Source organism: Electrona antarctica, assembly GCF_951216825.1.
Source record: "Electrona antarctica genome assembly, chromosome: 1".
Taxonomy (NCBI): Eukaryota; Metazoa; Chordata; class Actinopteri; order Myctophiformes; family Myctophidae; genus Electrona; species Electrona antarctica.
Window position 1 is genome coordinate 40,674,775 of NC_136806.1, and position 26,991 is coordinate 40,701,765.

At 41.5% G+C, this 26,991-nt stretch overlaps 3 protein-coding genes across 4 annotated transcripts; 1 reads left to right on the forward strand and 2 right to left on the reverse strand.

Moving 5' to 3' along the window:
* Positions 1 to 1,920: 1,920 nt before the first annotated feature.
* On the reverse strand, positions 1,921 to 3,669 carry LOC306925657 (uncharacterized protein). The gene is made up of 5 exons (XM_079504633.1): positions 3,395 to 3,669; positions 2,865 to 2,900; positions 2,628 to 2,756; positions 2,326 to 2,418; positions 1,921 to 2,172 (listed from the first exon to the last, which is right to left on the reverse strand). Exons 1-5 carry the CDS (start codon positions 3,563 to 3,565, stop codon positions 2,152 to 2,154), a joined length of 450 nt encoding a protein of 149 aa, XP_079360759.1. The 5' UTR covers positions 3,566 to 3,669; the 3' UTR covers positions 1,921 to 2,151.
* Positions 3,670 to 11,616: 7,947 nt separating this feature from the next.
* On the reverse strand, positions 11,617 to 14,437 carry nek12 (NIMA-related kinase 12; the record flags this gene model as incomplete). The annotated part of the gene is made up of 3 exons (XM_079497018.1): positions 11,617 to 12,166; positions 12,681 to 12,905; positions 13,336 to 14,437. 3 exons carry the CDS (start codon positions 14,435 to 14,437, stop codon positions 12,012 to 12,014), a joined length of 1,482 nt encoding a protein of 493 aa, XP_079353144.1. The 3' UTR covers positions 11,617 to 12,011.
* A 560-nt stretch (positions 14,438 to 14,997) lies between these two features.
* LOC306930823 (peptidyl-prolyl cis-trans isomerase NIMA-interacting 4) lies at positions 14,998 to 25,398 on the forward strand. 2 transcript variants are annotated; one of them, XM_079511919.1, is made up of 4 exons: positions 14,998 to 15,177; positions 15,406 to 15,476; positions 22,685 to 22,804; positions 25,074 to 25,398. In XM_079511919.1, exons 1-4 carry the CDS (start codon positions 15,084 to 15,086, stop codon positions 25,230 to 25,232), a joined length of 444 nt encoding a protein of 147 aa, XP_079368045.1. In that variant the 5' UTR covers positions 14,998 to 15,083; the 3' UTR covers positions 25,233 to 25,398. The 2 variants fall into 2 exon arrangements, with proteins under 2 accessions (XP_079368045.1, XP_079368044.1); XM_079511918.1 differs by having other exon boundaries at positions 15,038 to 15,177; positions 15,400 to 15,476.
* Positions 25,399 to 26,991: the final 1,593 nt, after the last annotated feature.

The following is a 26,991-nucleotide window of genomic DNA, read 5'->3' on the forward strand; positions in this document are numbered from 1 at the left end:
TGAACTGAAAGAGCAAATGGAAATGGAATCAAATAACTTATTTGACTATACAATTATATAAACACAATGGACACAAGGAAGTGGCAGGCACTCGACTTCTGCTGATTATAGGAAAATTACAAAGAGATAGGAGAATAAGGAGAGATGAGGCAGCCTGTCTGTACCTGCAGGCATCTCCATTGAGGCGCGTAGAGCGGCGTGCCGTGCGCCGCTCTACCGAACTAATTTGGCACGGCTTACGGGTGCTTTTAAACTCCACTAGCGACTTCCCAAATGTATGTGACCAAAATAGCAATTTAGGGGAAAGCGTGCCAACACGCCCATGACCACAGCTCTAGGCGCAAATACCGGTGTCGGCAAAAAATATAGCGGGTGACGCGGGACGAAAATACCATTAAGGGACAGAGAAAGCTCCTATATTCGTAATTTTCGGGCAGCGGCTGAATTGCGGGCTGCGCTGCGGGTAAAGGCTGCGACAAAATTGGAGCCCTAGTGTCCCTGACAGCTGGTGATGTTGCTTCAGAAGATATACTGAAAGACCATGGAAATGCTGCAGTCTGGCAAGGAAGTTGAGTTACTCAATATAGTATTTGGCCTTCAGAATATACCTTATTATTTCCACAAAACTCTGAGGTATTAATGACATAGTTCAATGTTGAAAATGACTGATATTCCCCTTTAATGGTCTGTTGGCATTTCATGCAGCTATCATGTATGATACTGATGTATTGACCCACATGAGGTGTGTGTGTGTGTGTGTGTGTGTGTGTGTGTGTGTGTGTGTGTGTGTGTGTGTGTGTGTGTGTGTGTGTGTGTGTGTGTGTGTGTGTGTGTGTGTGGTCATACACACGTGTGTGTAGTGAGATATGAATCTAAGTACGGAAAGGAAATAGTAACTATTATTAGAGCTATCTGAGAATGGTGATAACATCTCACCAGATCTGAGTAGTTTAAGTCATGTATATTTGTGCCAGTGCCAAGTGTAAGCATCTACATTTGTGTGTGCACAGGCATGCAAACATGCGTTGAACATATATACACATTTACATATGCACATGTATACACATGCACAGTCACTTTACCAATATTGAAAGCAGCTTTGTTGCTAATCACTCAAGCCCTATTTTATACTTAATTGTACAATGGTGTCGTGCAGCGGAAATAGAGTATACAGTGAAGTCTGATGTAAAAAGCACCGGCACCCGGATCGTGGAAGAATAGAGCGAAAGGGCAGTGTAGAGTTGCTGGCCAATATTGATGACATCAGGGATCTCCATATATGGGTTTAATATTGATGTCACAAGGAATGATCATACCTGTATATGGTCATGCCTGGGGGTGACAGACTAACTAACACGTTTTCGTAGTAATATCTGCAGGAACAACTATAGTAGTGATATAGGGGGGAATGATGGGTAACTAGAACCGGCGCTTAATAATGTAATAATAATGTGACTGTTAATGGCTTTTAAAATGAAAACAAATGAGTTCAATATAAACATTATATACAATAATGTAATATATCGGTTTTGGACGATTTGACCCTGCATATTATCGGATATTGATATCGCCCAAAATATCAATATCGTGTTCGTGTATCTCTAGTTTCTGCCCAACAGCAATGATTTTCTGTTCCGGGTCCCATAGCTTAATTTGATAGCATGCTGGTATTTGAACTGGAACACATGAAGAAGGTGTCAACACGACACACAACACATGTGTTTCTAGTTCACATCAACACTTTTTGAGCATCATAAATTTCAAGATGAGTGTTACACTGACTTGAAATGAAATGCATTGTAATTATGTGCATATTTCACACCGCATTCAAACACCTCGTTTTTATTTCATTGTGCGTAATGTGATGAGACTGTGTATTTCTTTGTTTCATGGTGCATTTGCAAAATCACACAAAATATAAACATGAACAAAGAGGTTTAATTTGAGGACAACAGCTGTGTTTAATAAATAATACTGGTATCACTGAGATTACTCTATAATATTCAACAATCATAAATAAATTATATAAATACATAGATATCCAGCTGAAATAAGTAAATAAATAGATAAAACAATAAACACATCCTGATCAGACTATGGGGTCTCTGTTAGGGATCACAGGTGACTGGACTGAATTCCCTCCTTAAAGTGTTAACGTCCTGGGACAATGCTCTGCATGGAAACACAGTGTTCAAATGAGTAACAATAACCACTGAACAGAACACTACAAACAGATAAAACAAAACTATACTTTAGAAAAGATATATTGTCTTGTATTTATAAGTGAGAGTATAGGTGCAGCGTGTGTAGGCCAGGGCTACTTACTTGAAACATTTTCTGAAGGAAATGGATGTAATGCTTTATTGCATCCTTCATTGGTCTGAACTGATTCCGATCTGACTTGCACACTTCCTTGTCCTTAAAAAAAGCCACAATTTTGTCGCTGACTTGCACACTTTCTTGTCCTTAAAAAAAGCCACAATTTTGTCGCTGATGTGCAAACTGTATTTATAAATACAATTTGCACATCAGCGACAAAATTGTGGCTGGTTGACAGTTCAAGAGATTCAGAGGGTTAGGTTTCAGAACATCAGCCTTAATTCAGAAGAAAAAAATGCATCACTAACCAGGTAATGTTCACAGAGATGTTTAGTGTTCATTTGCAGGGTCTTTAAAACGTGCTTTAGACTGTCCTTTAGACTTGTCTTATTCAGTTCAATAATGAAATGCTCCAGGTCCTTGGCAAAGCAGTGACACTGTATAGGACAACACAGGGTGTGGGGTGAAAACATAACCAAGAAGAACATAAAATGCCTGCATTAACCATTTCTGAGTGCTCGATAATCAACTCATAGATTACTTACTGTTTCTTTTATCTTCGGCACTTTAAAGCGCTTTGCCTGTACAAATAGAGATGTTAAAATGTATTGTATTATTATTAATCCACCGGATGGTGATGACAAGATTATAATGATCACATTCACAAGTTACAGTATGCAGATGAAAGTCTACACTGGGGTTCTTCAACAGGAGGTCATATGACCCCTAGGGGGTACTCAGAGTTACAGGAGGGCCTCCAAATCTTTGTGTGATCACACAAAGATCAAATATGTTTGGGCTTAAATTGAATTAAATTGTTATAATTCTGCATGGGAAAGAGTTTATGTGATAGTTGATGATATTGAAACACATTATTGGAATAATCACTACATATTCAGTATTTTAATCAGGATATAGTTAGTTGAGTTATAGTTAAACTACTCATTTGGCTACGCAGCCGTTGGAACCTTCTGAATGGACCCCTAGGTGTCAGCCGTAGCCCCACTTTGAACATCTCTGTGCTGGAGCATTACAAAGGTGATCATAACAAATGCTACTTTACAATGCTACTTACAGGTACCAAGTCCACATTTTGTATTTTCTTCAGTTCAATGATGGTATCTCTGATGAATCTGGCAGCTTGATCAAACTCCATTGCCTTGTGATTAGCCTCCGTGGCACCCACCGCCATGGCATCAGCCTTGCAGAGATGCAGCAGGACAACTACCATCACCATGTAATTCATATTCAAACACGTTTTCTTCTCTCTCTTCTTCTCTTTCTGTTTGCTTTTGCAGTCTCAGGTGTGTGAAGTGATGGTGAATGCAATCTGAGGCCCTTTCTGAAACCAGTCCCTTGATTTGAAGTGCTCTCAGGAGGTTCCCTCGTCAGAAAGTGCCCCTCCAGCTGAATCAAGTTCCCTTGATTAGGGTGCTGGGTATAAAAAACTGTTTGGAAATACACTCGCCCTCCTTGTGCAGAAACAGGAAACAGACACCATTCGTTGCCATGGTTACCATCACGCAATTGTGTTACCTGTTATTTTGTTTGTACAGTTGTTTGTGACGTGTCATATACATCCATGGTGTTTATAAATCATTGTGTTAAAAGTTGTTTTGTTTGTGTGGTTTCATTTATAGTTTTTTCACGGTGGGGTAAATAAAGAGCCCTTGTGAACATCAGTTGGAGCATTGTCTATTCTGCATCAGATGAAGATTGTTTAGGAGGAGTTTATTTATATATTTATATTTGTGGTGGTTCTTACATTTGTAGGTTGCGGTTTCCATGCGGACACAGAGCAGGGCTGCACAAGGCAACCGAGTCTAGATCGGCACAGACTCGCTCTTGAGGGCTTTATAAGCCACTTCCACTCAAGGCTGCTTGGTTTCGGACGACACTTAATATGGCGCAGCCTCGCGTGAACGCGCATATCGAGGGCAAGTGTGTAGCGCGAGTGGCGAGGAGCTGGTTTCAGAAAGGGGGTGAAACTGCCTTTTTATGGCCCAAAGAAGAGGAAGTTGTGGTGTCATCACACACGCCTACAGTATGTGGAAGGTCTGATATTAATTGGAATCTCTTAATATCAAATCAGTCACATCAGGATTGACACACACACACACACACACACACACACACACACACACACACACACACACACACACACACACACACATTAACTGTATATATGATGATTTCGGGTGTGACAGTACAGTACGAACTCTGTCATTTCTCTACCGTTTTGGACGCAGGGCGGCTCGTCGGAACCGGGCCAGCACCCTGGGCGCGTCTGGAAGTTCCGGGGACCCCCACACGGAGTTGCACCACTCACTTCACACGGGTGTGATTTTTTTATTCATCATGACGTACAGTATGATGTTTTGTGATTATTCAATGAGCCTGTGCACTTTTTCACTGTTCAGCGGAAAACGTGCTGGTGTTAAATGATATACCCTATTGTCCTGAATATAAGACTATGTTTTTTTCCAATGGAAATATCCTAAAAAACGAGGTCGTATTATAATCGGGGACTAGACTATTTGACATTCAATGTTCTTTTTCCACAAATTATACTTGAAAAATGGGGGTTGTCTTATAATCAGCGCAATACGGGTATGTTGCATTTAGTGCCTTATAATGTGCATTACATTTTCACACTGTGCATTACTTAGTGGAAGAAAAAACTATGCAAGACAACAACTTTATTCGTTCACTGGGAGCAGTTAGGGGCATCTTGACACTTCAACACAAGCCATGGCGAGTTGGCGATCAAACTATGAACCTTCTTATTCCCAAGCGTCTGCTCTACCTGCTGCGTAGCATCTAGCTCAGTGGTTCCCAAAGTGGGGTCCGCGGACCAATGGGGGTCCGCAACGCATAGCCAGGGGGTCCTGGCATAGCCAGGGGATCCTTAATCATGTTCCATCATTCAAGGGCCTTTGGATAGAACATAGATTGGGGATAGAAATGACGCTTAATTGATGCATCAAGGAAGGCAATTTTGTTTCTGCTGTCAAATAGGTCTACATCTATTCTAAGATAGCTTATTATTGCGAACAGAGTGGCATTCTGATGCACTAGCTGCCATTCTATATGTGGCCTTTCCACGTGGTTAGGGTTAGGATTACCACATCACAGTTGTATGTCTCTGCCAACCAGTCGTCACTGTCTGTTGCACATCTACTTCTCTCTGTCTCTTCACTTAAGATGGCCACATTGCAAGTTAATTTGCTGGTGTCTAGTTTGACTTCACAAATGTTGAAGTCCACGCTAGCCCAGAGACTGACACAGGAGTGGATTTTCACTCCTGTCCCATCCCACTCCTGCAGAAAAAATCCTGTCCTGTCCCAATCCTGGGCCAGAGTAAAAAACAAAATCCCATCCTATCTATCTATCTATCTATCTATCTATCTATCTATCTATCTATCTATCTATCTATCTATCTATCTATCTATCTATATCTTCCTGCTTCTCAAGACAGATAGCCTACCAATAAAATAAAAATAAAGTGGGCAATGGTAGATTTAACTTTGACTACCAAATACAGTATCAATATTAAAACAAAACCAAGAACAGTTCTGACTGTTGACAAGTGCTTTGTCAATTGTTGAGATATATAATAGCCAATACAAACATAATATAAATACTTTTTACACACAGTAATACACGTAATAAAGATCTTCTCTTATGGGGTCCCTGGCATCTTTTCAAATGGGGGTACGCGGGCTAATAAATGTTGATTTAGGGGTCCTTGACATGAAAATGTTTGGGAACCACTGGTGGGACTCGTTTGTGTGCCAACAGTAACAGCGTTGCCAGGGGAAACAAATGCATCAGGTTGATCTGGCTATAAATAATCAATTATATCACGTCAACGACGCGATGCAGAATCATGCACGGCCGCATTGCGATGTCTTCATATTAAACTTTATAAAACGTCCACTGGATTGCATGAAGGAAGTTTTCATCCTCTCCCGGTTGGAGCGGAGCCTGGAAGCATTAGCACTGCTGGATTATGGGTATGTGTAGTTCTTTTGACTTGCGTCAGCAAGTCAAAAGAGTGTTGGCTCACTGAAAGATGACTACAACAAAGATGGGCGCTTCTGTTCTTTTGGTTGGCACTTGGCAGACCTCCTGTTGATTTTCATTCCCGTCCCGTCCCGATCACGGGATTAATAAAAATATGAATCCCATCCCGCGGGAATCCTGCGGGAATCCCGTGACCCGCGGGAGTCCCGACAAAATGTCAGTCTCTAAGTAGCATAGCAGTTGTGGTGGTAATTTTGTCGTTCCACTCAAAAAAAGCCAATGCTTTTTTTCCCATAGAGATTTCATCAATCAATTATTTTAAGCGTAGAATCAAGCTTCTATCCAGTGTCCTGGTGAATCATGACCATACAACCTTGTATTGTGTAGTGAAAAGACATTTTTGGAAACCACAAAACAAAAAGTGTATTTATTAAATATAGTATATCATATTATTCTATTTTAAAAAATCACACCTGCGTGAAGTGAGGGGCGCTCTTATCATCGTACATCATCAATCATGAACCATCTCATACTGGCCAATCAGAATGCCTGTTGCCTGTGATTGGTTAGCTGATTTGCTCGTTTACATATGACGTACATTTTCCCTTAAATGTCAATGGTGTTTAATGTTTTGATGTTGAATTCTGACGTAATTTCTCTGTTCATCGTCAATGGCAAAACTTGAGACGGGCGGGGACAAAATTTAGCGGACATTTGACTGTACGTCTCTAAATGTTTTTGATGAATTGAACATGGTGGACCCTATTGGAAACAAGTGTAATGCTTAATTGGGTCGTCCACTCACAGTTAACAGCCTTTGTATTGAGTTTGTGCTTGAAATGTACTGTAATTCTGCAAACTGTTAATAAATATTTCAATCAATCAATCAAAAATTCTCTTACCGTGGTCAATGGCAAATCTTGAGACGTGTGGAGACAAAAGCTGTTTATAGAAGGGGATAGCGTCCCTCAAACGATCTAATACGTCCAAGATGATGAACAACTTTTCTTTGACACTGTGCCAGCAATATATGGCATATATCTCGTTAGGCATGGTAACGCCCCGCCTGCCTCTGATTGACCTACCGACACTGCCCGTCTTGTCTTGACTGTCCTCTGAGGTATGCTGGATAGTCTGATGCGAGGTTACTCCGTGGAAATTACGGTATGATACAAGCTGAACTATAACTTGTAACCTTTATTTTGGTAGAAGAGGCAAACTAATATTGTTTATGCAGTGTAAACTTGAAACATTATTGTACTGTAAAAAGGTCTCTTTTCACTTTATCCTTTTTAGTATAGGCCTAATAGTATTAGTTTACTATAGTTTAATACACGATAATCAACACTAAAAAAAAATATTACACACCCAAATCAAATAATTTAAATCAATAATAAAAACAAAAGTGTAAATCTAATTCAATTAAAAAAAAGGCTTAAACGGTATGCTGAAGAATTTAATAAAATGCTAATATGAAATGTATAAGTGAACGATTAGGGATGCTTTTGTCTGTTAGTGTTTTTTTTTTTTTTTTTTTTGTACATGTTCTACGTTCTTATACGGATAGGCATACATAAGCTATAAGCTTCTGCCTATTCCTTTTCGATCGTGTTTAAAAAAGAAAAAACATGTTTTGAAATTGTCTAACTGAAATAAACCATTCATTCATTCATTCAAATCATATAGTACACCGTACGTGTTCAATCAATTATTCAATCAAAGCAAACAATTAGTTTGCCTCTTCTACAGAAAAGTTAGTTACAGGCTGCATTCTGTCATTCTCTTGTATTATTTCTCACCACGGAGTAACCTCGCATCTCGGAGGACAAGACGGGCAGTGGGGTACACTATGTACACTATGTACACTGGATTGGTCATAGTACACCGGGGTGCTTGATGGTCCTGAAGCCGTATCTTAAAATACAGTACAGTAATGTACAGAACTGTCCCCTGGTGAGGTGAGGTACAGCTAAGCATGTTTTAAAAATCACACCCGTGTGAACTGAGTGGTGCAACTACACATTCATTGTTATAGTTAGAATTAGAACATTAGAACCAGGAAAGCATGTCATAAGTATCTGTGTCACATCTGTTGAAGAATAACGATAGAGATTGATTATAAGCTTTTTTGAGATCACTCTGACGTGATGTCGGTGATGTCAGTGACATCACATACTAACCATAGCAACCATGCTCACCCGTACAGGCACAAACACACACGGGTACTAACAAAGCCAGTTGTTGGAGTGGTTTGCACCACTCAAAAAGAGTGATAAAACAGCAAGATCTTTAATGAGTTTGACTGAGCAATGTGGTCTGATGAATAGCGTGACGTCTATCACTCTAATCATTTACACCAGACTTAATAATAAAATATATAAATAAGAAACAAAATAGTTTAGAGTTTGTAGTTTGTGTGTATCTATTACTGCCTTCAAAATATGTTCTAAATAATCTGCTGATGATTGAATTTCCAATGTAGCTGTTCAAAAAGTACTTGTACGGATATTATTAAACTAAATTCTCCCTATGCTTTTGGTCCCAACTTATGAACCCTAAACATAACATTAGCTTAACTAAAAGCCCTCCGCATGGGGGAGTCTACAGTTGGACATCAATGGTATTACTCAACCAACACAACCACACAATATTGCTAAACTTAAATAAACAACGACTTGCCTTTTGTCATTTATTTATAAAACACACTCATACACAAACACACACACTCTAACTATACTGTGTACAGTTTCCTAGACCGACCCGTGTCCACTCTACACGTGGTTGATTTTGCATTAGTATGAGCTTCAGTAGTAGCAATAGCAGCAGCAGTAGTAGTAGCAGTAGCAGTAGCAGGTAATATACTGAAACACAAGCACAAAAGAAAACACTATAAACATCGGACATAACTGTGTAATAATAACAAATGAGTATAATATAATGGTAATTACGTCAACAAGTATATTTTGATGGACATTTAAACTCCGTACTCACACACTGGACCGTCCACTCCGTAAACTTTCTCCGACTGACCACAGCCAGCTTGCGCATGCGCATTGATGCCACACACCCCTACGGCTATAATACCCTTCGAATATTAACTCACATAAACACAGGTCAAATAAGAACCACAGCCAACACACACTCGCGTTCTTAGTGAAAACAAATACTACTAAACATAAAGATATGTACAACAAATTATCCTATCATCTTAATGCTAAAATAAGAATGTAAACATTGTTTAAAAATCACACCCGTGTGAACTGAGTGGTGTAATATAGCCTGTCTGACGTAATGAAATCATGTCTGACGTAATGAAATACACGTCAGATATACACTGGCATGGGTACATATCTTCATCACGTCATATGCTGGTACGGGACATACGCATCGTAGCACCTGACGAAAAACATTACTTGCAGAAGCTGCTTGCGCAAGTAATAACCAGTAGGACACCCTGAGGGCGTACACGCAGACAGCAGACTGCTGGGCGAGCGCTGGCACTTTGGCATGGGGTGTCAGATCAACAAATGGAATTAATTCTGTACTGGCCATATATGGAGCGTGTCTTGAGTGTACAGGGTTTGATGAGGTCAGAACAACATATGGAATGTCAGAACAGGAAGGACGGGTGGGGAGGGATCAACATATAGCATGTCAGAACTGGTCAGCTCCATATATGGAGATCTAAGGATCTAAGGGTTTGAGGTCAGATGTAGAGTTGCTGGCCAATATTGATGACATCAGAGATTCCTGATGATGTCACGAGGCATGGCCATATATGGTCATGCCTGGGGGTGACCAACCAAACAACTGACTGGCGGGAAATGCACGATTTAATAGTAAATGCGAACTGTGGTCGCAATAATAATAATATGAGCACTGTATAGGAGGCAACGTGGTTTGGTGATAGCTTCGAGACCCTTGAGTTCCTTGAATAATTTACAGAAACTTCATCAAAACAAAAGTTTATGGGGGCACGGTGGCACAGTCGGTAGTGCTGTCGCCTCACAGCTAGAAGGTCCTGGGTTTGATTCCCGCTGGGGACGCTGTGGGTGCTGGGGGCATGTTCTCTCCTCTGCGTCATCAGTGCCCATACCCGAGGCGGGGTTGGCGAAAGGGCCTTTCTGTGTGGAGTTTGCATGTTCTCCCCGTGTCCCCTAGGCCTAGGGTACGTACCCTCATACAAACATGCAGTAATCCTGGTCTCTACCTCCCCCTGACCTGATGGAAGGGAAAGGAACTGGTCGGAATAACGTGTTCTTTCCACGCGCTACGTCTGGCCGGGAAACTCCCCCCTGCCAGGTGAAAAGAAGCATGCCTCATGCATAGAAGGAAGCATGCGGTCAGTCCGCTGCCCCCCCAGGTTGGCAGAGGAAGTGTAGCGCCCAGGATTACATTAGATAATTGACACTGGGTGAAAAAATGGGTTGCAAAATCGTGGGATAAAAATAAAAGATAAATGTATCACATAATGTGTGATAAATCCCCAGCCGATTGAATTTCCAAAGGGTCTCTACTGTAAGTGTTTGCAGTTGTCATCATGGAATCTGGTGATCATTTGATACCATCAAAGGAAACGGATGTGTGCGCACTGCTCAGGTGTCAAAATGAAGGGGCAGAGGGAAAAACCATCAAATTCATGTCCATGACAGCAGACATCCTTTCATCGAAGGAAAGTCTTTTTAACTAAACTCCTCCCTCCATGGCTGATGACCAGAGCATTCGTGAATTAACCTGACATAGACTCATCATTCTCATCGATCGGGTGTCGATGTGTGTGCTAATTATAGCAGCAGGGTTTTTGCAGGTTTTGTGCATGGCATGCATGTAAACATTATGCTGAGGAGAGACGAGAGAGAGAGAGAGAGATAGAGAGAGAATGTGCCCCCAATGTGAAGGGAAATCTCTGGCTGACTAATGAGTTGATGGTGTGATGATAAGTGCACCCTGTTCTTCCTTTGCATGCAACTCAAATCTCCTACTAAGCCTACATTTATTCAGGTCTTGTTGAGATGGGAATTCATAATGCATGAATACACTTTGACAATTAATTAAACAGCTTTATTTGACAAATTTAGCATTGTCCAAAAGGAAATTGAAAAAATAACCTGTGTTCCAAAGGATCAAATGTAGTTATTACATTTCTTCATTGGTTAACTATTAAAAAAAATCCACACACAGACTTAAGCTTTATTGATTACTTTAGCATTTACATGTCAATATAGGCAAAAATGGCCAAAAATCTTAATTTTCCCAAAATACTAGATCTACAAGTGCACATGTCACAATTCAAAGTGTTTGTAGCTCTATCTACTTTTAGTTTTAAGCGACACTGTCATACAATGTATAAAATAGGGCATTTATTTATCAAAAACATAAAAAGATGAAATACAGAGGTTTCTGCCAGTCTCAGACAGCGACAGTATGAATGCAACATTGTTATCGCACAAGTAGGGCCTACACATTTTCTGTCTTTGAATTAAATGTGCATTTATAGTTATAGATCGTACTGTATAGAGTGATTCGTTGGACCAATTAGTCCTTTACATTCATGGTGCAATGTATTCTAAAAAGCAGGTTGGAAACTCTTTATCCCCACCTAGTGTTCTGTATGTAAATTATCAACTAGAAATAAGATGCCAGAAATGTACAGCAAGCACTCACGCCTAGGTTGTTTCCTGGTCAATTGTAAATATGAGATGGCAGGTTTCAAGGCGGTCCACTCCTAGTGTGTGCTCAAACTGTGGCTGCAGGTCTTTTGGACTGAGGCCTTTCTCAAAGTGTCCCCTAATGTCCTCAAAAAGAGAAGACCCGATGTCCTCTGCAATGAAAACACAGAGAATCAAACAATGACCACTGGCTCAACTCTATAATACTCTACTGTTATCCTCCACGTACAGTGGGTCGGAACCACATGATTTTTTTGGGGTCCCACTCCCCAGATGACAGTGAAGTGACAAGGACTTTTAAGACTCTTTTCTTTTAATAACAAACACACAAAAAGTAATCAACAAACTATACTATAAAAGCTGGTCAAACATTGGACAAATTGTCAAATAGTAAGAAAGAGGCAAACATTGTGAAAATAGTTGATCTACAAGCTGTGTGGCTATTTTCACAATATTTATGTGGAACCGAGTCAAACTAAATTGAATGCCTAAACTCCTCCAATTCCAAGTGCTTGTCAGGGTGGCATGTCCCCAGTTAAAATATGATTATTATTATTATCAGGGTGGCATGTCAGGGTGGCATGTCCCCAGTTAAAATATGATTGTTTTGAGCGGTCATGGCATGAAAAGGTTGAGAACCACTCCTCCACAACACACAGTTATTACCCATGATGCACTGGTCCCTCAGAGCTTTCAGTGTGACGACGAAGCCTCCAGCATCGCTGAGGTGAAACTCCTCCTCATGTTGGTCACTATCATCATTCCACTGTGACTGGGGTGAGAGATGGAGAGCAGCACGGGCCGTGTGGACTAAAGCCTCCAAATCCTCCTCTTCCTCCTCTTCCTCGAAGTCATCTGGATACTCTCTGTGCTCTGAAACGTCTTGGGCCTCTGCAAAATGTAGGGCACAGCCTAGGTCAGAACTGCTGCACAAACACATGCATGCATACACAAAACATTGTTTTAGTGTTTTGTTTGCAAGTGCACACACTATAGTGAAACAAAAACATGTGCAATTAAACCAAAGCATGAATGATAAATAAACAGAAGATAAATCTAATTACTGATTCCATGCTCATTAAGCCACTGCATGTCCTTTTTTTCTTTCTTTTTTTTTTACTTCCGTGGGCCTGTGTGTTATTGTACTTGTTCAAGGCTCCCCTTTTCCAGCAAAGGACAGTAGACATAACTATGAATTCCATGTATGTCCATGCTTGACCTATAATCTCAATGTACATGGCAAATGACTTCTATATCAATGTAGGACTGCTGACACTTCATAGCAGGGATTATACAGCTATAAAACTTTTGTGCGCTTTACCAAAGGGTTCGGTGGAAGTATTTTCCTCTAGAGAGCTGACAGGAGTAGAGTGTCTCTGCTCACTGTGGTCTTCAAGAGAGGACAAGCTTTCATCATCATCATCATCAAAATCCTCAGAGTAGTCTGTTTGTCCCCCAACACTTATCGCATCTTCCTTCTCCACATCTCCAGAACTGACCTCCATACTGTCTTGTCCCCCTTCGGCTGTGTGGGACTGTCCGGTTGGATCTGTGCTTGTGACGTTGTCAATGTCCTGGTTGGAATTGCTGACTACCTCTGTCTCTCGTTGCTTCACGTATTCCCTGAGCCAGTCTTGCATAAAAGCAGTGCCAAGTATGGAGGCGGCACTGGGTCTGCTTTCTGCGTCGCGGCAGATCATCCTCTGGATCAGTGAAGAGATGTTGCCAGAGTATGAGTCAGGCAGATGGCTGTATTCTCCTTTGATAATCTTGTAGAAGAGACTCAGCAGGTTTTCAGCTGTGAATGGTGGTCGGAGAGAACAGATCTCGTATAGCAGGCAACCAAGAGCCCAGATGTCGGACTTTGAGCTGTATGGGATGTCCTGACAAAGCTCCGGACTCAGGTAACTGGGTGTCCCGACACACGTTTGAGCCATTTCTACCGTGTTGGTCAGAACTTTGGATATTCCAAAATCCCCCAACTTCACCACACCTCTTTTAGTTAGTAGTACATTTGAGGTTTTGATGTCCCTGTGGAGTATTTTTGCTGTGTGTATATAATTCACTGCCATGGTAAGCTGCACAAACCACATCATTATAGCGCTCTCTGTAAAATATTCATTTGTTTTCCTCCCTTTTACTTTGTCATCTAAGGTTCCCCCGTCACAGTACTCCATCATGATGTAGATGAATCCGTCATCGCGGTTCACAAAAGCATTGCTGCATTTGACTATGTGAGGGTGCTCCAGTTGCCTTATGATTTCAGCCTCTTGGAGAATGGCCTTCTGTGTCCTTGTCTTCTTGGACTCCACAACTTTTATTCTCTTTACAGCGTGCATGCTCTTGTTCTCCACATGTCTCATCAGAAACACGTCTGCTACACCGCCATGGCCTAGGCACAAGATATTCTCATACTTATCCATACTTAAGTATTTACTTTAAAAAGAGCAATAGAAAGTAAAGTAAAAAAAAACAAAACAAATCTAAAGTAGCCCAAGTACTATAATAAGAAGCCAGCAGTCAGAAAGCCAAAGCAAACGAATCGAAATGGCACTCTTGTGTTGTGTTTACAGTCTGTCTTACGGTTTACTGTCATCACCATAGTAACAGTTTAGCTCTGCCCCCAAGCCCAGGTAATGGCATTCTATTGGTTAATAAATATATATTATAACCAATAGAAATCCAGTACCTGACTGCGTGGCAGTGCTGTGTAGCTCACATATTAAATGTTGTTTAATAGATGACTCCTAACTGTTATTTGAGATAATTTAGTCTACACCTGACAGATTTCCCAAACAGGTAAAATAGTAGTGGTGGAAAAATGGTGTTGATGATAGACATAGTTGATTATAGCCTCAAATAAATAAATCCAGTGGGATGATTAAAATGATCGCAAAGATTGCCTTCTTTTTATATGTCATTTGTGCTCTTTAATAGTCGCTCTACAACTTAAGCCACCACCAGCTCACATTGCGACCGTACGCTTGTAGATCTGCTCATTTTGCCCTGCGCATTGTGCGCAGTTTCACGCAGGTCTTTCACAAGTCACAAACTCACAACACAGAATGGATGCCTTCGGCTGGGCTGTTTCCAGTGTTGCTGCTTGAATTTCAGGACATTATAATTATGCCTCCAAAGGGGAAGGGTGGCAAAGGTGGTAAAGGTTAGTCTGCACTGCGGCACTGCCTGATTTGAACCTCGATTCCAACTGGGTTATTATCAAGTATTAGCATATTACATTTAGCAAACTGCTCTAATCTGAAGTTATAATAGCTAGCACCAAGCTAAAATTAAGCTAGCTAACGTTAGCATGAGGCTGCTCACATGTTGCGTGACACATACTGAAATATTTAATTCAACACATGTTTACTTTGTTATTGTACAGGTGCAGGCGCAGCTGCATCGGGAGCTGGAGACGCAGACAAAAAAGAAAAGCCACAGAAAGGAGGCACAGCTGTGAAGGTAAGAAATAGCCTACTGGCCATGGAAATTATTGATAGTCTTCTCTTACTGTTATTGCCAATCTTTATTATTGTCTCCACCAGGCCGAAGGCATGGTGAGAGAGTATGTTTTGCACTCCGTCCGTGTGTGTGTGTGTCCGTCCGTGTGTCCTTCCGTCCGTCCGTTACCAACTAATCTCCGGCACCGTTAACCCGGTCGATGCCAAACTTTGCACACACACTCCCTAGATGCCAACGATGAACCTCTGCCCCGCATTTTCCAGAACGGCCTGTTATAGCGCCACCATGAGGCAGCTTTTCACATTTGTTACCTAAAACTGCACCGATCTGCGTGAAACGTTGCATGCACACTCCCTAGAGGCCAAGGACAAACCTTTGACCTGCATTTTCCGCATCTGCCTTTTATAGCGCCACCAGGAGGCCGACTTTTGTAAAACACATTTTTGGATATTACTCCTCCAGATTCTGTCCAAAAATCTCACAAATCGTTACACAGTATCTCTATGGTCATGTGCTCAAGTCGGATCTGTCCGATATTTCATATTCCACCCTAATTGGCTATAATTGGCTTTCACAGTTTGCAAGATTGCCCCGTTTTGAACAAAAGCCTCAAATCATGAACACAGCATGCAATTTACGTGAAATCTTTCACACATTTTCTTACTAGGCTGAGGAATATATCCCACCCTTTTCACATTGGCCTGTTATAGCGCCACCAACAGGTTGATTTTTGCAAAACAGGTTGATTGGAACAAAATGCCTCAAATCATCCAATTGCCATACAAGGCAAACATGTTTATATTACTACTAAACATTTTGCCAAACATCTCACACAGTCCTATCCTCCTGGTGGAGACCTGTACCCAGAAGGGCACTTTTTCTAGTTTGTTATTGTTTTTTATTGCTGCTACAGTAGCCTATTGAGAAACCAAAACCAAATGACTAGTGTACTCGACAAGATAGTATACACGGTAATCGGTATTAGTGGGCACCGTCTACAGACCGCCTGACCAACATGGGTTCTATGATATACTTGAGGGGTGCTTAGCTGAGGAGGAATGTGTAGAGAAAATCCTGATTGGCGACTACAACACAGACATGCAACGTAAGGAAGCACCTGTGTTTAAGTCATTCAGTAAGTTCTGTGATCTACATAGTGTCAGTCAGCTAATTACCCAACCCACTAGAGTGTGTAATTCTACTCAAACTGTCATTGATCTCATTCTGTCCTCGGACAAATCCAGAATCTCCAAGAAAGGGGTTATTGTATGTGGGCTTAGTGATCATTTTATGATATTCTGTACCCGCAAAATACAAAAACTTAAGACCGGCTGCCACAAAACAGTCATATCAAGGGACCTCAAAACCTACTCTAGTGAGGTTTTTAACCAAGTATTGGAGAGTCTGGATTGGTCCGATGAGCTTAAAAGCACACTTGTCGAAGAAGCTTGGCTTGGCTTCAAAACCAAATTTACATCAGTACTGAACAACATGGCTCCTTTGAGAACCACCAGGGGCAAAACCCGCTCGGAACCATGGATGAATTCGGACATACTGGCTGCAATGAAAGCCAGAGACAAAAAATGCTCTGAATTTCTAAAATGCAAGTCAAAGCAAGCCAAGCGCTTCGACAGTGTTCGCCAAGCTCGTTTGAACAACCTAAATACCCAACGAATCAAGCTAAGAAACAATGTAACTGCCATGACCAAATCAGCTAAAAGTAACTTAATTAATGATAAAGCTCAGGAAAACAAAAACAATCCTCATGAGCTCTGGAAGCTACTAAACAATCAACTAGGCTATGGTCAGAAACTAAAAACCAGATTTTCAAACATAAACATCAAATCGGACAACACTCTCATCACTGACAACCTTGATGTGGCCAACTACTTGAATATCTTCTTTACAAACATAGCAACAACTCTGGTTAACAAACTGCCCTCCCACTCTGGGCTCTTTGGTGTAGAGCACATTACAACCTTCTACAGAAACCTAGGTGTTTGTAAAGACGATTTTAAACTAGTTATGGTAACAACTGATGAGGTAATTAAGAAACTGAGTGCCCTCCAACCCCACAAGGCCACAGGCCATGACAACATTCCCTCCAAATTTCTCAGAGACTCAGCCATCTCTATAGCTCCAATCATCACCCACATAGTAAACCTCTCCATCAAACAGGGACAGGTCCCCCAAGATTTCAAACTGGCCAAAGTAACCCCCTTGCACAAGAAAGGGAGTAAATTAGACCCCGGCAACTACCGCCCTATTTCTATTCTTAGTTCCATCTCGAAAGTGATGGAAAAAATAGTCTATGAACAGGTTGAAAAGTATCTTGCCACTAATACATTATTGTACGAGTTCCAATCTGGCTTCAGAACATCCCACTCCACTGACACATGCCTTCTCTATTTGAGCGACCACATCAAACAAGAGGTGGACGCTGGCAAATACTGCGGCATGGTCATGCTGGACCTCCAAAAGGCTTTTGACACCGTGAACCACTCCATACTGGTTAACAAGCTAAAAGCAATTGGTTTCGATAGCACATCAGTGAGCTGGATGCAATCCTACCTGGAGGGGAGAGAACAGATGGTGGAAGTGAACGGAACACTGTCCCCCCCCCTCCCAGTGAGCTGTGGCGTTCCACAAGGAAGCATACTAGGGCCTCTACTGTTCCTAATATATGTAAACGACATGACTTCAGCTTGTGACTGCAACTTGTTCCTGTTCGCAGATGACTCAGCACTGCTGGTCTCGGACAGGGACAAACTGCAGGTTGAAAATGCCCTCAGCTCTGAACTCGGTAGAATCTGCACCTGGCTCGCTGATAACAAACTATCTTTACACCTGGGAAAAACTGAATCCATTCTCTTTGGCTCTATTAGTAATCTCAGCAAGGCAAATGGCTTCTTGGTTAGAGTGGGTGACAATGTTATCACACGTAAAGATGAAATTACCTACCTAGGTTCCATCCTGGAGGCTAATCTTTCCGGTGATAAAATGGCCACCAACGTAATCAAAAAAGTCAACCATAGAACAAGATTCCTCTACAGGATCTCCTCACTGGTCAACAAAAACACCTTGAAGACCTTAACAGGAGCCCTTGTACAGGGTTTCTTTGACTATGCATGCACCTCCTGGTACCACAGCACCTCAAAGGCCCTTAAAACCAGGCTCCAGACTTCCCAAAACAAACTGGTCAGGCTCCTACTTGATCTAGCCCCCCGAACCCACCTCACCCCTGCCCACTTCGACAGGCTGGAATGGCTTAGGGTCGACGACAGAGTACAGCGTCTTGCAATGGGTCTGGTCCACAAGATTCGATACACCACCAAGATACCCATGTACCTGTCTAGATACTTCCTTAATGTTAACGAAGTCCACACCCACAACACCAGAGGGAGTGCAACGAACCATGTACAACCCAGATTCGGCACAAACAAGGGACTAAATTCTTTTCGCTCCTATGCCACCAAAATGTGGAACACCCTACCAACTGTCATTAAGACATGCGAATCCCTTGACTCCTTCAAAACCGCTCTCAAAGGGCACCTACGGATGGCTGCAATTCGAAACTGGGCCCCGTAAAATCTGAATCCCCCCCCACCGCCCCCCCCTTTTTCCCCTCACTGTATATATTTCTTTTCCCTTTTTACCTCCTTTATGATGAATTCCTGTTCTGTCTATAGAAGTGTCTATTTGTACGTCTCTAAATGTTTTGATGATTTGAACATGGTGGACCCTATTGGAAACAAGTGTAATGCTTAATTGGGTCGTCCACTCACAGTTAACAGCCTTTGTATTGAGTTTGTGCTTGAAATGTACTGTAATTCTGCAAACTGTTAATAAATTCTTCAATCAATCAATCAAAAACAAGACAACTCACCCCTAAAGCCACTTTTGGTGAGTTGTCCAGACAACTCACCCCTAAACGTGAAGACATCTCACCCCTGCTTTTTTAGGGGTGAGATGTCTTCACTTTCCGGGGTGAGATGTCTTCACTTTTGGCCACTTTCGGGGTGAGATGTCTTCACGTTTAGGGGTGAGTTGTCAGGACAACTCACCAAAAGTCTGACTGAATATGTAGCCTTTGAGCTATACTTTACTGAATATTTCACAAGAATATAACACAAGAGTTAAATGTACGGTCAAATGTAATGTAGTTTATTTAAATATAGAAACTACAGGCTACAGATGTAAATATATTTATGACACAGTAAAATGTCGAATTCGCCTTTAAGTATGTCACGGTCAAATGCATAATAAACCTTACAAATACAAACATTATTGTTTGTATGTAGGCTACCCAGTAGCCTACCCATATGATTAGATGAATGTGCAACATTGTTTCCATCTTCCAAGCATATTCCTGCCAAAATGGAGATCTTAAATTGTTGAAAATGTCTTTAAACAAAAGATCACCATGAATTCAAGGCGTGTGTGTGTGTGTGTGTGTGTGTGTGTGTGTGTGTGTGTGTGTGTGTGTGTGTGTGTGTGTGTGTGTGTGTGTGTGTGTGTGTGTGTGTGTGTGTGTGTGTGTGTGTGTGTGTGTGTGTGTGTGTGTGTGTGTGTGTGTGTGTGTGTGTGTGCAAACTTCTGAAGAAATGTGAACTGAACCCCTCTCAATTTGGTTACTCCAGATGGCTGTCACTTTTCTCACATGCTAATGTAACTAGCAGTAGCAAGATCATCATCGATATTGCTTTGCTATTCAGATGTAATTCAGTCAGTATAGGCCTATTAGAACTGTGATTGATTGATCATGCGTCCGTTGTGCGTCTAATTAGCAACTTTGTACAGCCGTCAGACTCTGCCTTTGAAAAGCAAACATTATCCACAAACGACCCCCCCCCCCCCTCAATGCTGCATAGAGAGAGAGAGAGAGAGAGAGAGAGAGAGAGAGAGAGAGAGACGCTCTACTCCTTACAAGTGTTTCACCGGATTTTACTGTTAAATAAATAAATAATTAGCCGTGACTGCGCACGTCTGTAGGAACCGATAGTTAGATCCGAAATTGAATTATGCCTACTGTATTGGGTGCCACGGAAAGTACAGACAACTCACCCCGCAATGTCAGAAAGTGAAGACAGCTCACCCCGGAAAGTAAAGACATCTCACCGGGGTGAGATGTCTTCACTTTCCGGGGTGAGCTGTCTTCACTTTCCGGGGTGAGCTGTCCGGACAACTCACCCCGACATGTCAAAAAGTGAAGACAACTCACCGGGGTGAGATGTCTCGTATTCGTATACACTATTACACATTACACGGGTTACAATTTACGAATACTGGACAACTCACCCCGGTGAGTTGTCTTCACTTTCTGACATGGCGGGGTGAGTTGTCTGACTTTGTACTTTCCGTTGGGGCGAGTTAGGCGAGTTGGTAAAGGGAAAAGACGGACAGCTCGCCCAACAGTCTTCACTTTCTGACATGGCGGGGTGAGTTGTCTGTACTTTGGGTACCGGGTACCCATTACAATAATTCAATTTCGGTTCTAACTATCAGTTCCTACAGACGTGCGCAGTCACGTACTAATTATTTATTAAAATAACAGCAAAATCCGGTGAAACACTGTTGTAAGTAAGGAGTAGAGCGTCTCTCACTCTATGCAGCATTGAAGGGGACGTGGGGGGTGGGGGGATCGTTTGGGGATAATGTGTGTGGCAGTGCTCCTCAGTCAGATAGGCTTTATTTTGTTATTGTCAAATGTGTTATTGTCACTTGTATTCTCAACATAAATAACATTGACAACATCTGAATAGCAAAGCAATAACGATGATGATGGCTACTGCTTTCATCATAGTTTCAACTATATTCAGTCAACTATAAAACAAATCACACCCGTGTGAACTGAGTGGTGTAATATAGCCTGTCTGACGTAATGAAATCATGTCTGACGTAATGAAATCACACCCGGGTGAACAGGGTGAACATAGCAACCATGCTCATTTTTTCTGCACAAACAAAGCCAGTTGTTGAATTCACACCCGGGTGAACAGGGTGAACATAGCAACCATGCTCATTTTTTCTGCACAAAAAAGCCAGTTGTAGGAGTGGTTTACACCACTCAAAAAAGAGCTCAGACAATCTTTGCGCAAACAGCCAAACACTCAACTCTCACCCCGAGACAACTCACCCCGAAAGTGAAGACGGCTCACCCAGAACAGAGAGTATGTACATCTGCATCCTTTGGAGGGTGGAATAAGCTGTCAGGGTACCGCGTCCAAACTTCAGAAAAGGTAACAGAGGGTTCCGAAAGGGGCTACATAGCCTACTGCTCTTTCTGCCGTTAGCATTAGAGCTATGGACCCGACCAGAGCTAGGTTGGGACTGGCGCCTCAGAAGGGATTTGCCCTGCGTACCACCTGTTTCGAATTTTTACATAATAAGGAGGCAGCAGCACGACCTGTTAATAAAAACTAGTGCTTCCAAACTCCAACACTTAGATGAATTAATTTCTTGACAGAAAGTAGCTCATAACATGTCTACGGTGGATTTTTATGAACCAAACGCTTTGCAGATTGAAAGAGGATAATTCAAGTTTTCCCTACAGCTGCAGATCGGAAATGCACTCTAGATTCATCCCATTATAAAAATGGTTGTGTGTTGCATGTGTGTTGCAAATTGCGGCTAGCTATGGACCAGAGCTAGGGATGATGGTGATGCTGATTGTGAGAATTGATTATGGGAGATGGTACCTGATACCGATTGTGAGGTGATGACCTCATACCGAGATGGTTGGTTACTCACCTGCCATCAATGGATATTTTCTAGGGTTGGGATTTTATACTAAAATGCTGTACCAGTTTGATGTAATTCAATTTCTGGAGAAGATAACTTGTCTTATACAGTAACACACTTACTGTGTAAGTAACAGTAACACAGTAAGACATAGTAAGTAACTTGTCTCTACAACACTGATCTCAGATTCAAACAGATTCGAGCTGCGCTGCAAAATAACAGGAAGGAAAACAGGGTGCTGTTTTTTCATTTACTTTTTGCCAATGGGTTCCCAGATTGCTACAACACTGGGTCTGCTGGCAAAATATTGGTTTCTATCAGTAGATGGTAGTGGGTGTGAAAACATGCTATTGGAGCTTTAAACTTAACAATAGTGATAGCATGCAGTTATTCTACACTTCAATTATACCAAGTACCAAGAAGCCTACTTTATCTCATATCTGTGTGGTGTCCTCCCCTCTCTCAAGGTGCGGCATATCCTCTGTGAGAAGCATGGCAAGTGCATGGAGGCGATGGAGAAGCTGAAGGCTGGGGTTCGTTTCAGCGAAGTAGCATCACAATTCAGTGAAGACAAAGCCAGACAAGGGGTAAGAACAATGCACGTTCCTTGGTTTTTATTACATTTTAAGAGCAGTTTAAACTTAAGTTACAAACTCCTTTTCCTCCTTTTAAATCCTGATTTTGTGATTGTTGTTTCGGCTGTTTAGACTGAAGGGTTGCACTCTTGGGCCTGTTTTACACTGGCAGCCAAATCTAGCCTGAATGTAGCCTGAATCAGATCTGTGTCACTTCAAGATAGAAATCCGATTTGCTTAAATAAGTCTAAATGCAGACAGGTCACATGGAATCCGATTTTTTCAAATGTGACTTGAGTCACATCCAGAGGTGGTTTCAAATCCGATTTATATCCGATCTGAGGAGATCTGTCTCAGTCTGAATGCAACGACCACATGAAGTGACCTGAGTCACATATCAAGCTGTCCAAACGTCACCCGCAGCGCGACCCGAGCGCTACTGACGTGACTTCATTACAGAGCGCGAGTAGTATTAAACAAGAGACAGAGAAAAACAACCAAACGAGAGCAAAAGAAAACAAGCGACAGGACAGAAAAGAGAGGTTAAATGCAAACCGGGTAGGATGTGAAATGACGCTCCTCCTGTCATATCACTGGAGAGGAGGCGCACTGGAGGATGCCTCCGTACAATATTCTAAACTTCTCAAAATGTAGGCTACAGAAACAAGGCCGTTTATTAGGATATTTCTCGCGGAATGGTAGAGAACAGCTACACGCGGTCCTATCTGCAATGTGAGATTGTTGTTACGCATTGTTCCAATGCGTAACGTGCGTCGGGTCGGCTACCCCCCCAAAAAACAGACATACAAGCTGTCGACACGCCGTTTCATGGCGTGTTGATAGCTTGCAGATCTGTTCTTTTGGACAACATAATCAATGATGCACGGCGTGCGATGGAATATAGGCTACAAGCCTACAACTAAACATGTTTGTGACCAAATAAGCCTGTAGCCAGGTAGCCTACTGTAACATTACGTGGACATGGTGGACAACATATGGAACTTGATGTTAATGCAGTGAACATTAATTACGTAGTGTTTAACGAGGCCGCAGCAGCCGCAGCGCACATGATCCATGAAACCCGATGTTTCAAAAACCTTCCCTCACAGACAATCCCATGCTCTTATCAACAAAGTTAAATGAAGTTGGATAGCTAATGTACCGCTAAACATATGTGTTTACTTCCGCCGTTTTAATATTTAAATGTTATGATGAAAGGCATCAGTTTGTGCGCCTCGCCACTGTGGAATGAAATCAGCTGAGATCCACGCAGCTGAGGTTCATTTGTGCAATTGTACTGCGGGGGAGGTGTTCTTTTTTTTTATTTCATTCATTAATGTGGGTCCAAAAAAATACAGTAATGACTCTCGTGTGTGTGTGTGTGTGTGTGTGTGTGTGAGTGATATTGATCAACGGGCTGACGGCATTGCAAACCGGGAAAAAAACAACTCTGTTACCACAGTAACCAAAGCAGATATATCGATGCAGGACGGCTTTGCGTTGAGTTGTTAAAATCAGTCTGAATGCACAGATCGGATCTGGTCACTTGCAAACGGTAGTGTGAATGACCGGGCCAAAAGATCGGATTTGAGAAAAAATCGGATTTGAATCGGATCTGACTTTATGTGACTGCAGTCTAAAGCCGGCCTTGGTAGTTGGTACTTGAAAATATCCACTAGATGGCACAATTAACCAACCCAGTTACCATATGTGACAGAATCAAAATGCATGTCACTGTATGCTGTCATAGATCATGGTCATCTGTGCTCTTTGTATTTTGGATATTTGGATGTTTTACTTGGGTACACACAATACATTGTCAGACAATTTAAAGTGAAACCTTTCAAAAATAGTGAAAATTAGCTGGATCACAACGCTTGTGAGCTTGTACATCGGCTAGTATATAAGTGGTTAATAACAGCAAAACAATCAATATTATATTATGCATACAAGTGGGGCGACAGAGCTTTTGCTGTTGCTGTCCCAACCCTGTGGAATGCACTCCCCAAAACGCTCAGAGATACTGCCCAAAACCCACCTCTTCAATATTGCTTTCCCTAGCTAACTCTTTTCACTGTTTTGAATGATTTTATTCATTGGCCTTTAGTGTTTTTTTTTCTTAATAAAGTTGTTTTTATTTGTTGCTCCCTCTTCCCGCGCCCATGTAAAGCGTTTTTGTGTACTAAAAAAAAGAAGTGCTATATAAGTTTGAGATATTATTGTTATTGTTACAAGTGTATAGTAATTTGTGTGAATGGCTGATTTGGTTTGCTTGTGACAGGGTGATCTGGGCTGGATGACGCGAGGTTCCATGGTGGGGCCCTTCCAGGATGCAGCGTTTGCCTTGCCTGTCAGCACTATGGATAAACCGGTGTACACGGACCCCCCTGTCAAGACCAAATTTGGCTACCATATTATTATGGTAGAAGGCAAGAAGTGAATTGGGAAAACCTCTACTTTTCACATGTGGACATAATTTCAGAAGCAACTTTTCTTTAGCACATGATTTGAGTAATTGCATTGTTTATTTACTGTATCTGCTTCATATTTTTATATTTCTCATGAACAGTTCACAGGGCAAGGTAATTAAATGGTAAACTGTGGAATATTGCCAGATTTGTGTATTTATTAGTATTTCTTTGCAAAAAAGACCCCATATTCCCTATTCCCCCCCCCCCCATATTCATGTGTGTGTGTGTGCGTGTGTATGTCATAACAATTCTATTGACAGACAGTACAGTAGTACTGCATTTTTTTAAACTACCTTCAATCTTTCAGCACCCCTCTTCCCCTCACTGTTTATGTTTTTCCCAGTTTACCTCCTTTTATGATTTCCTGTTTTTGGTTATAGAAGTGTATATTTGTATTGTACGTCTCTAAATGTTCTGATGAATGATTGTAAACAAGTGTAATGCTTTGTTGTTGTCCACAGTTAACAGTTTGAAAAACAGCACCCTGTTTTCCTTCCTGTTATTTTGCAGCGCAGCTCGAATCTGTTTGAATCTGAGATCAGTGTTGTAGAGACAAGTTACTGTGTCTTACTTTGTTACTGTTACTTGTGTTACTGTGTAAGACAAGTTATCTTCTCCAGAAATGGAATTACATCAAACTGGTACAGCATTTTAGTATAAAATCCCAACCCTAGAAAATATCCATTGATGGCAGGTGAGTAACCAACCATCTCGGTATGAGGTCATCACATCACAATCGGTATCAGGTACCATCGCCCATACACCATAATCCATTCTCACAATCGGCATCACCATCATCCCTAGCTCTGGTCCACAGCTAGTCGCAATTTGCAACACAACCCCTAACCCTAACCCGAAAACTTTAATTATCCTCTTTCAATCTGCAAAGCGTTTGTTTCATAAAAATCCACTGTAGACATGTTATGAGCTAAGAAATTCCATGCTCCCCTTTATCCCCTGTCTACTTCCTCCAGTCCTGAATGTTAGTGTGTGTTAATTTTTTTACCAACAACTTAACTTACATGTTTATTTAAAGCAGGTGTTTGATTGAAGTATTTATTAACAGTTTGCAGAATTACAGTAAATTTAAATTCAAGCACAACTCCATACAGACAATTTACAATAATTGCACTTTTAAAATGCACAACAGCACTTTATAAAACTGCTGGTAACGTTTTTTTAAGGATTGCACCATGGTACTTTATCCATAGGCTGTGTGTGGCGTTGGTAACTTTTAACTTTCTAAATGAATTGCACGTCGTCATACATGCATACTTACTGGGGCTCTTATATGTTTCTTAAAATAGATTCTACGTTTTATGTTGCACTGCCAATAACTGAGGGGAAACTGTATTTCATGTTCTTTATGTATGCAAGTACATGGGGAAAGTGACATGAAGTGATTCTTCTGAGATTCTTCTGAATACAAAACTGTTAACTGTGGACGACACCAAAGCATTACACCTAGTGAAGCATGTTTACAATCATTCATCAGAACATTTAGAGACGTACAATACAAATATACACTTCTTTAACCAAAAACAGGAAATCATAAAAGGAGGTAAACTGGGGGGAAAACAGTGACGGGAAGAGGGGTGCTGAAAGATTGAAGATAGTACTGTAAAAATGCAGTACTAATGTACTGTCAATAGAATTGTTATGACATACGCGCACGCGCATACACACACACACACACACACACACACACACACACACACACACACACAC